The sequence below is a fragment of the Doryrhamphus excisus genome, linkage group LG8, assembly GCF_037039965.1.
Source record: "Doryrhamphus excisus strain RoL-2023G ecotype Guam linkage group LG8, RoL_Dexc_Guam_v1.1, whole genome shotgun sequence".
NCBI lineage: Eukaryota > Metazoa > Chordata > Actinopteri > Syngnathiformes > Syngnathidae > Doryrhamphus > Doryrhamphus excisus.
The window spans coordinates 14,415,802-14,427,143 of record NC_136364.1 but is presented as its reverse complement, the minus strand read 5'-3'; the positions used below and the strand labels follow the sequence as shown (position 1 = coordinate 14,427,143).

The 11,342-nt window shown below is 40.7% G+C and overlaps 1 protein-coding gene across 4 annotated transcripts; it reads left to right on the top strand.

Moving 5' to 3' along the window:
• Nucleotides 1-426: 426 nt before the first annotated feature.
• On the top strand, nt 427-9,999 carry zbtb44 (zinc finger and BTB domain containing 44). 4 transcript variants are annotated; one of them, XM_058080286.2, is made up of 6 exons: nt 427-713; nt 3,113-4,213; nt 4,588-4,672; nt 5,626-5,777; nt 7,079-7,379; nt 8,446-9,999. In XM_058080286.2, the coding sequence occupies exons 2-6, from the start codon at nt 3,151-3,153 to the stop codon at nt 8,849-8,851; spliced, it is 2,007 nt and encodes a 668-aa protein (XP_057936269.2). In that variant the 5' UTR covers nt 427-713; nt 3,113-3,150; the 3' UTR covers nt 8,852-9,999. The 4 variants fall into 4 exon arrangements, with proteins under 4 accessions (XP_057936269.2, XP_078649007.1, XP_057936271.2 ...); XM_078792881.1 differs by having other exon boundaries at nt 3,101-4,213; XM_058080288.2 differs by having other exon boundaries at nt 429-713; nt 7,079-7,162; nt 8,446-8,616.
• The last annotated feature ends 1,343 nt before the right edge of the window (nt 10,000-11,342 follow it).

Below are 11,342 nucleotides of genomic sequence, written 5' to 3'. Positions count from 1 at the left end.
ATCCTTTGGCTTTTTGTTGCTAAAGCTATCCTGTGTCAGAACTTTCCCTTGAGTTTGTAAAAAATATATAAATATAACAACAGCAATGTAACATTAGGATCAACACAAAAAAAGACAGAAACGAACTGACAAATATTGATCTCATGAATAGTCCATATCAAATATTGATCTCATGAATAGGCCATATCAATTTAATCAGTGTTTGGCTCGATCCACCCACCTCTACAGTTAAACATGTGACAAACCCGCTGCAAATCATACGTATTGAAAGAAATATCAAAACTACCTCTTACAATAACGAAACGCTTTCCACACAACCGTAATAATAATCAATACAAGGCAGAATTGTTAACTGAATCAAAATACTATAAATCTTCATGGCAGACAGTAGTTGCTGTGTTGTTTTGACACTTCCTGCTCCTCCATACAGTAAAGTGACAGATGCGCAGCGCACAGCATTGTGGGGAACAAATAAGAGCGCCGAAAGGCTACCAGGCAGCACAAAGGAAACAAAAGAGCTAAAGTGACTTTTTTTTAAACAAAATGACAAAGTAGTATGATACGATAGTATGATTGGGGCCAGCCTTGTTAGTGTGTCTGGCCAACGCGGGGAATGTATGCTAGCCAGGATACGACGGTGTCTTGCCGACTAGCTTTGGCTCAGCCCAACTGTTCGCAGGCCCAGCAACTGGTAGAAGCTTTGGTCTAACAAGGTAAATGTTCTTCTCCCAGTTTGTGTATCAGCGGCGGTCTCGCGTTCCGCGTTTTTATCTGATTATCGTGCCTGGCATGCATTGTTGTCGGCAGTCGGCGAGTCGTCGGCTAGCTGCTAAGCTACTGGTAGCTTTTTGGCTAATGCGCTAGCATTGCTCGGTGCGTTGAGGAAGTCGGGGTTAAAAGCGGTCAAACCGGAAGTTTAATAAACACGGACTTCAAAATGAAGGCTTTTGTTTTTAAGTGAATGTAAAAACACTTCCAGGTATGTACCGTGGCCGACGACAATGTACAACATAGCGTTAGTTAATAAAGCGTTGCGTAATTGTATCATATGGAAGAAAGGTTGTAATTATAGGTGCTACTTAATTGGGAGGTAGTAACCATTATGTATTGCGTAATACGATCTTTTTGAACAATCTGATGAGTCTTGAAAATGCAGTACTTTTTCCTCAATAAGCGGCCGGTGTCATCAGAATATGACATTTATATATTTTTATTTATATGACAATTATATGATCAATTCTACCAAGAGCTTTAAAAGACATGTTTCACTTTATTTTGCCACCAGAATGCAGTTGTCATGTGACAACAGACCTAAACAGCCAACCATGTCATGTATTTTATTTTGATAGCCGTTGCAGGAAGTGTTTTGTTTGCTCTGCTTCTTGATTAGAATGTGACACTTAGCTGATGTTTGCTAAACTGTATTGTTGATGATATGTTCATTAATTAGGTATGTTTGGAACATTTAAGGTTCCCCCTGTCGTGTTCTTACATAGACCACTTGTGCTTTTTGTGAACTTTGACCCAAAGGGTCGTTTTTAACAATGATGTTTCATCAGTTGCTAGTGTGTGATGATAGTTAAACAGTGAAAAGAGCAGGTTGTAATCTGGACGTCGCCAAGTCATTGAGAGGTATAGTGCTTATTAACATTTTTTTGTAATGTTGTGGTTTTTTTTGCTCGTTAAAACTTGTTGATGTTGATCTAAAATGTTATGACAAAGAAACATCTATCACTAGTGTAGTCAGTGTATACAATTACATCAACAAATGGCTGTGCAGATGAAAATATACTGTGAATGCATCACAGTAACAATTTTGGAAATCTTCTATTCTGCTTTTTGGCATCAACCACATATTTAACCACCTTACTTTTTCAATCTGAAAAATACTGGAGGAGCAGCATGATCTTTTTTCCCAAGTCTATAATTCACTTGGCTTTTATTAGGCCATCGCAGCCCAGGAGTACTTTTTCTTGAGTCTGCATGTACGCTTTTCCCCGTGCGAGCCCCCTTCACTCAAGCTTTTGTTTGATGGAAAATATCATGGCTCCGAGAGTCCACATGTCTCGCAGACAGCTGCTAAGACTGGCCTCCACATGGGTCTGGCTTTCCTCACTGTGCATCTGCTTTGATTGGAGTTACATAACCTGGCATTTTGTCCTTTGTGCTCCTTTCACCCCCCATTATCTTCTCCTCAGAGAGCTTCTTAATGTTCCCGTTTAACTGCCCACAATGCACTTTTATCTTGTCTCTGTGGCCTTTGAAAGTTCTCCCGGTAATTATTGCAGAAGCTTTTGACACATAGTTACATGTTATTTCAAGCAATACACTGTGTCCCATAGGTTGGTAGCCTTTTTTGCGCATGCATGTGTAAACACGCGAATGATTGTGATGCCATCGTTCTGAGCCAATTACAGTGTTTCCCCTGTGTTAGGCGGCGCCCCGTTCCACCCTAGAAGGGCAGGTTAATTTTATTTTTGACAAATTGCCAAATATTTGTTTTTAAAAAAATCATACTGTTTTGTGGTTGAATACGGTCTCTTATCAGTATGCCTGTTTAAATACAAATGTTACGTATTGTTTGCCGACATTTTGCCTTTTCAAGCATAAAAGTGGCTAAATGAAGTAAAATACAAATATATAGCAATCAGAAGAGAGCATTAAAAGCTTATTATTTCCTCACAAATGAACTGCTGTTGATGTGTTCAGGTCAGAATAAAGTTATAAAAGAGCAGTATAATATTCTGTTGTTTGGGTTTATTACAATTTCATTAACTCCCAGAGGCACCACCCTGGGACAGGGTGTCACCAATTGTCCCGGTATGCTCACCCCTAACTACATATGGAATCATCAATACACTGTATCCTCAGGAGCCAGCTCTCAAATTGTACGTTACCACACTTTTCACCTTTTCCAAGCCTGCTGCCCTTCTGTGGTGGAATCACAAAACATACACTTTGCAAGGTTGTTAAAGCAGAAGGGGTTTACTAAATTATGTTATTCAACATTTATAATTATGGAAAGTAGCTAACACAAACAGTGAGAGATAAAGAAGATAAAAAGATCTCTCTTTATAAAAGTCTGTCTTTTCTCCCTTATATCTCTTTGTAGGACACGGTTTACCCCCATGGTCAGAACCTGACTCTATCATGGGAGTCAAAACTTTCACCCACAGCTCGACCTCCCACAGCCAGGAGATGCTGGAGAAGCTGAACGCTTTGCGCAATCAAGGTCACTTGTGTGATGTTACCATCAGGGTGCAAGACAAACATTTCCTGGCCCATAAAGTGGTCTTGGCATGCTGCAGTGAATTCTTCCGCTCTAAACTGGTTGGTCGACCAGAGGAGGAGGACAAGTTTGTGTTGGACCTTCACCACGTGACAGTTAGCGGCTTCGCTCCTCTGCTGGAATATGCCTACACGTCGACACTCTCCATCAGCACAGAGAATATTATTGATGTCCTTGCAGCTGCGAGTTATATGCAGATGTTTGCTGTGGCTAGTACTTGTTCAGAGTTCATGAAGTCCAGTATTTTGTGGAGCCCCAGTAACAATAGTAACGACACAATGGCAGCAGACAAACCCCGTGAATCAGCACCAGAGAGTGCCTCATCAAACTGTGTCCTAACGCCGCTTGACGGCAGCGTGTCACCTGTGTCGTCTGACTGTAGTGTCATGGAGAGGAATGTTCCCGTTTGCCGCGAATCACGCCGCAAACGAAAGAGCTTTGTAACCATGGCCTCGCCTGAGAGTCCGCTCAAATGCACGACGCAGATGATCACTACCTCCCCCCAGGTACCCAATCCATCCCCCTCGTTCTCAGACAGCACGGCCCAGCCTGTGGAGTCCTCGCTGGCCTTCCCATGGACGTTCCCATTTGGCATTGACAGGAGATTCCACTCCGACAAATCCAAGCTCCCAGAAAGCCCTCGTTGCCAAGAGCAGGCGGCCGCAGTTACTTCTGAAGTGGTGGTTGGTCGTCGACTCAGTGACTATCTAACGTGTGAAAACTCCAAGGCGGTGTCGCCACCTGTGCCAGCTGAGGAAGATGACGTGAGGGTGAAAGTGGAGCGCCTCAGTGACGAGGAGGTCCAAGAGGCATCTTCTCACCCCGTCACCGCCCCTCAGAACTCACTAAATGATCAACAGACGGTGCCAGGAAGTGAACAGGTTCAGGAGGATCTCCTCATCAGTCCACAGTCATCCTCCATAGGTTAGTTTATTAGTTATGTTAGTTTATTTACTGGACCAAATACAGTGGAACCCGCTTAAGTCGGTCCTGCTTAGATCGACAATACGTCAAGTCTCGGTCAACACCTTGAAAGTGGCTGCTTACGACGGCTACGGCAACATACATGATTGACCATTTCAGTCAACATAACCTTTGAGACCCATTGGGGTGATTTCTAAAACGGAAAAAAATTCGATCATTCAGCCACTCCAAGGAGCATCGACCTAAACGTGTTCCACTGTAATGATGTTGTGTTCAATTTCAGTTTAAAGGCACCCATTGTGAGAAAAATGCTAAGCTGACCATTACAGTGGAATTGGTTGCCTTTTTGTCACTGCATCTTTTTTGTTTTTCAGGATCACTGGATGAAGGCGTGTCAGAGGGCTTGCCGTCGATGCAGAGTACCTCTAATGCTCCAGGACATGCAGAGGATGATGAAAGGTATCACATTTTTGTTTAGACCGGCAGCAAAAGGAAGTAAGGACAAAATATAAAACAGGAGCTAAAACCTGAATGGTTCACTCGCTCTATTCATTCTGCTATAGAACCAACACGCCCAGATGTTGACAGATGCACTCTCTTCAGCTTCTTTGGTAGAGCGAGAGGAAAACAAACATGCATGCCAATATTTTGAGGCTGGCAGAATTACCACATTCTTTTCCGTTAATTGATTATCGTGACAGGTCTTGGTAAAGTGAATTTAAAGGTGACTATATGGATCTTATTTAATGTCTAATATTACAAATAGTATTTAGAAGATTGTAAAGAGTGACATAGCCTCAGAAAATATTCAATTTATAAAGAAGGGTGGAAACTCACTTACCACAGTCGGTTCTGGAACCAATTAACTGCGATAAACAAGGGATTACTGTACTTTCTGTGGCCAAACACGCCAGCAGAGGTCAGTCAGAGGCTCTCCAAAATAAAACACTTAAACAAATGTTAATTGTTAAATTGTTTGTTTTGTTTTTTTTAGACATAGTCAGATCCAGCAGGCCTTTTTGTCTACTGTACATTGTAAAAGATGAAATAAGTTCTGGCTAATGTCTTTATTTGTTATTATTTAACAATCTCAATTGAGGCAAATAGTACTTTTTTGCATGGCAAAAAAACGAACATTTTTTTTTGTGACCTAGTTCTAATGATGAGATTTAAAAAAGTCTTTGGCCACCAATGTTGCGCCTTCATAATTTATGAGTATGGAGTAAAGTGCAGGTCTAAACATTATTCACACATGCTGCAATATCACAAAAAGGTAGTGGAAGGTGAAAGGGACTTTGATCAGGCATCAACAGATTGTTTTATAAGCTCCCCAAACATTTACAGTTTAGTTTTATTGCTATTATAAAAGTTTGGAAAGCTGAATCTGTTTTTCTCTTCCCTGCTGTTTTCAGGTTAGAAGGTATTCAGTATCCGTACCACCTCTATATCAGCCCATCGGCTCGGCCTGGCACCAACGGCCCTGACAGGCCCTTCCAGTGTCCAACCTGTGGAGTTCGATTCACACGCATTCAAAACCTGAAGCAGCACATGCTCATACACTCCGGTAGGTAAACACGAGGACATCGTCGTCAAAGCGTCAGGCAAACATGTTACTCAGACGATGTGTTTAGATCTTCAAAAAGTTAAGTCACTTGTACTAGATCACTGTGAATTAGAAAAAAGGTAATCGCGAACATGTTTACATGTGTAGCTCTGCTCGGGTCTTTCTGTTTGGAGGTTAGATGTTCTGGTTAGATGTTCTCCCAGTGCTTTGTGAGGATTATTGGAAAGTGTTTCTTAAAAACATTTAGGAAGCCAATTTTATTCAACAGATTTGTTGGCAGAAATGTAAGCTTTCTCCGTGTTGTAAAGTGTGGAACCCATATAAGGCATTCGACAACCCCGTGTTGTAAAGTGTGGAACCCATATAAGGCATTCGACAACCCCGACCAACTCATCAAATCCTGGTGCACCGCTTCCACATTTTGTTGGCATAAAATTATACATCCAAAGCCCATGGAAACACTGTAGAAAAAGGTGCAGAATCTGGAAGATCTAGAAAGCTTTCTGTACGGCATATGGTGGGCAGCGCCAAAAACAAGCATATTAAGTCCCCTTTACACAGGTTCCAATGTGGTAGCGTTCCCCTGGTTTTCAACTATTTCATGTCTATTCAACACACCATGCACACTCTCACACCATTTCAAGGAAGGACACGTAGACTTGCATGAAGCGTTGAGTTGAATTGTTTTTGTTCCTAAATTGCCTGAAGGCAACCTAATGGGGCATGGTCACACACCTCTCAGTTGATGACACGCCCCCATAGAAAATTCAGATCAAAAGATCTGAACCTGAAAAAGAAAGATCTGAATGTGTAAAATAAAACAGTAAACACAAAACATTTAATTGGGAAATTCAAATCTTTAATTTGATATTTCAGAAAAATAAACTGAATCTCAAAACATTAGAATATATGTAAGTGAAGAATAAAAATAAGAATTACAGAAGTGAACCATAATTATATTTAACCTGAATTTGTTGTGGATTTATATTTATTATGATTGCACCGCATGTATATTTCAAGTACAAAACATTTGGCCTGAGTATAGCTAATATAGCTCCATACATGGGATCTTCCTGTGGGAAAATTGGACTATTTTTTGGAGAAAAATATTTTTTTGGACAGAAGGACAGAAATCCTCAAACTTGCGAGGCTGTGAATGCTGAATCACAAGTTATAGGGATTCACTGCAAATTATTTTTCATTCATAATTCACGCATTTGGCCTCCAGTGTCAGCAACACAGGTATTGGAAACATACTTATAGACATACAATCTAAGTGTTGGTTTCTTTTATTCCGCCAGGCATTAAGCCTTTCCAGTGTGACCGCTGTGGAAAAAAGTTCACACGAGCCTACTCCCTAAAGATGCATCGGCTGAAGCACGAAGGTAAACGCTGTTTCCGGTGCCAGATTTGTAGTGCCACATTCACGTCCTTCGGTGAATATAAGCACCACATGAGGGTCTCCCGACACATAATCCGCAAGCCGCGGATTTATGAGTGCAAAACGTGCGGCGCCATGTTCACCAACTCTGGCAATTTAATTGTACACCTGAGGAGTCTGAACCATGAGGCATCCGAACTAGCAAACTACTTCCAGAGCAGGTGAGGAGTCAAGGGGCGCTGACCCCATCATTCATTTAGATCACACCGGGGTCAGAAAACACGCCTATCTTATGGATGTTTATATACCATGTTAATGTCTTTTACTGCTTTTGATGTACTAACTACTACTATGTATTAACTTGAATCACAACAACTATTTCAGAATGATTTGGCTGTGTGTTTATATTCCATTATACATCAAATTAAAGGTACCAGAGATCCTTCCAACTGGACAAGTATTCATGAAATAATACCATAAAATGGGCCAAAGATCTGTACGAAATAAAAATACATATTTCATCTATTATTGGACAGGTTTGTTAGTTAACAAGGCAATAGGAAACACATGTGTTTGAATATTTTTAGTATAATATTTTCATTAATTATGTTGCCATCTCTGTTTTAACACACTCAGTGCTTCTCAAATTGTGGGGTGGACAGGCTTTACTTTACTTTATATATGTATCACTGATCCATGTGATGGTCGGGGGGGGTATCAAAATTATTCAGAAATACTTTATAGAAATATTTCACTCTGTGTGGGACGCTAACAAGCCAAATAGGCGATGAGAGATGTGGTTGCTCATAGAGTTGACGTGGCATCATGCGCTCAACCCTGACGAAGAACTTTCTGAGAAGGGGTGTCCGAAATGCAGCTTGTGGCTCAATTTATTATTTTGGGGGGGGGCCAGCAGCACCTTTAAAAAAAAAAAAAAAAAAAAAAAAAAAAAAAAAAAAAAATTTAAAAACAGCAATAATATGGAATAATAGAGCAGAAAAGGCTATAATGTCTAATACAACTAATAATAATAAGACAAAAGTTAGTCGTTTTTTATGCCTTTGCACAAAATCAAGTAAACTATAAAAAAGGTTGACATGGTCAGGTGGTCCCACTGCCATGTCTGACAATGCTGTGTTCATCTCTCGTTTTATTGTGACTAGTCTCTCACTTTTCCTCCAGAAATACATCTCTTTTAGCACTTTTTAAATCAATTCTTAAAAGTATAAAGTGAAAGTGCAACATATACTTGACTGTGAACTCAATATGTTTTTTTTGCTCTAATAGTGATTTCCTCGTGCCCGACTACCTGAGCCAGGTGCAGGAGGAGGAGGAGGCGCTGGGAGTCCAGTATGAACTGGAAGAATCCCAACATCACCCTGTCTATGCAGGCGGAACCTCTACTGTCATTTCCACCTCATCCTCCTCCTCAGTCCAGATGCCTGTCATCTCCCAGGTCTCCTCTTCTACCCAGAATTGCGAGAGCTCATCTGGCCTCCTTTCACCCGATTCCCTGGATCCCCTGGAAACCCCCACCTCCTTCAAAATGGACACCGGCAATGCTGTAGCCCTGACAGAGGAGACAAAGACGGACAACAGCGAAGGAGGCAGTTCACCGGAGGTGTTTGAACAAGAACACCATCGGCGGAAGAACGCCCAGGCCACGGAGTTGGCTTCCATCACCATCGAGTGATTTGATTCATTGATCCCGTGACGACGCCAAAAGACGTCATCACCGACTTGCATCAAGACTTCAGCTGGCCTGGTGATGTTTTCCACTTTCAACAAGGTAAATGATTTGTGTCGATTGTTTCCCTTGGAAAAGGGATGTAGATTTCTTTTTTTTTCCCATTTGATGTGAGTGCACTGCCGCCGGAGGTGCGTTCAAGCCAAGCCTTGCCCTTTTGGAAAGTGCCTGAGAGTAACTGGTATCTTGTAGAAGAAGAGCACCTGAGTTTGCAACCAATAACAAAAATGAAATATCCTTACAAACTGAGTTTCAAAACGCTTTATTTCTGTGACGATGACCATGCTAGTTCATATTGGCAGTGTCGGTCCTTCTGTGTTGTCACTGTAGGCAAACGGTTAAATGTCTTTGATGTCTATATTGACAGTTTTTCATGTTGTTTGCCGTCTGAATGCAGTATATGTTGTATGTATATTGCTTTTTGATATAATACTTACCGTACATTTTGTTAATACATGTAAAACTTGAATCAATTTTCACTCAAGTTTTCTGCCGTATCTGCGTTTTTCTGATTATTATGATTATTAGCACTGACAAGTATTTAATACTCAATTACGCAGTTGTGGTCAAAAGTTCTGCTTTTTGCCCCATGTAGCCAGTTGAGATATTAGATGAATTGTTTAGAGAAAGACACCATACATGGTGTCCCAAAATGCATATTTTCAAGAAATTAATATTTTCTTCAGTGGTAATATTAATAAATAACATCTTCAATAGGATTGCCAACATTTGTGATCCACATTTTTTAGTCCTACCTTGACCTTGAAGTATCCCGATTCACTTACATGATCAGTTCATTACCATATTTAGTATAAGTCGGACTTTTTTCATAATTTGGCAGATTCTGCAGTGTTTCCATGGACTTCCTGCTTGCGACCCAAACAGTCTATTTAATTTACTTCCCCACCAGCCCTCCTTCGGGTACGCCCACTCTGCTGTAGTTGGTTACACTCCCAAGTGCTCCTGCTCTAAATTGTCTATAGATGTGATTGTAAGTGCACAGTATATATTTGATGCTAAAGATAAGTGAAGAAATTCAAGAAAAAATAGAATATCAGATTTTAGAGTTTTGGGGTTTTTTAAAGTCCTTTTTCTAGTACTAATGAGTATATGTAAACTTCTGACCACAACTGTACATTGTGTAGAAGATAACGCTGCTGTCTACATTGGATTTGCAAGGTTTTCACACAATGGAAGTGCTCTACAAGCTTTAGGAAATTGTAATGTAGCATTCCATGCCGGTTTATATTAGACCTGCTCTGTCTGTTTTTACGTTGACAGACAAAAGTGTTTCATACAGTGGGATCTGCCGTTTATTTCCACAGCCCGTTTAAGTCGACCCAACTAATCAAGTCCTGGTCCACCGTGTTGAAAAAGCGACATACACGGTCGACATAAAATTTCAAAGGTTTCAAAAGTTTATGTTACGGTATTGTTAAAACAAGTCTTTATTGCTTGCCTCTTTTTGCAAAAGTATATTTGTGGTTATGTCAAAAGGAGTAAAAACAAAAGAAGAAGGGTGGGAGGGGCAACAGGAAAGGAACTGCCTTGTACCGGCAAAGCTTCGACATAGGACCAAAGGTCTGTTCTGCTTCTGCAGTGGACTCCTCACGCATTTGTTTATCCCTCCTTTACGCAACTTACAAAGTCTGGTTATGTTTCTGGCCAAAGTTCCACTTAATTGTTCAAGCAATGGCTTACGTCGATGTGAGTCAACCAATCCGAGGGATGTCGACGGGTTCCACTGCTTTGAGGCATTAGAAGCTGTGTAACAGTAAACCTTATTTTAAGATGTTTAATTAAGTGTAACATGATTGTCTTTTCCAAAAGAACGGTGGCTCGATTACTTGGTACAATTAATGATACATTAATTGTACCAATGATACATTAATTGTACCAAATCACAAATCGATATAGCAGTAAAAGTTTTTTTTTTTATGTGATTTAAGGTCAAACCTGTCTGCAACTAATAATCTCATCAGGCGGTACGTTTACATGCAATAAATTAGTCAGATTCTCAAATGAATCGGTCTTTTCCATTTATGTATCTGAAGTCCCTGTTTACATGCACTATTTGTAATCCGATCATTGGCCATACGCTGGGTGCTTCCGGAACGATAGATGGCGCTGATGCTCCTCTCAGCGCAGGTGAATGTATAGCTTTTCCATCTTGGCAGCTAGTCACAAATCGGTAACTGGCATGCACGTTACACATTAGGGGTTTCTTTGTGTAGGATACTTGATTTGTAGGAAAACATGATATTTTGGCAATCATTTTGTCAAACTGAATTGTAGGAAAACCAGGGCCTATGAAAATTGAGGTACCACTGTATTAGATGTACATTATCTTGAAAATCAGCGCTCTCTTACACATAGCCCGGTAGACATCATGTATGGCTTTTGGAAGCACCCATGCATGCAACTTCAGACAGCTTTT

What these genes read in the sequence shown, in the direction of transcription:
- zbtb44 (XM_058080286.2), top strand. Translation starts at nt 3,151, where the DNA reads ATGGGAGTCAAAACTTTCACCCACAGCTCGACCTCCCACAGCCAGGAG. An exon ending in TCCACAGTCATCCTCCATAG is followed by an intron (nt 4,214 to 4,587) that starts GTTAGTTTATTA and finishes TTTGTTTTTCAG; the next exon opens with GATCACTGGATGAAGGCGTG. An exon ending in GCAAACTACTTCCAGAGCAG is followed by an intron (nt 7,380 to 8,445) that starts GTGAGGAGTCAA and finishes TTGCTCTAATAG; the next exon opens with TGATTTCCTCGTGCCCGACT.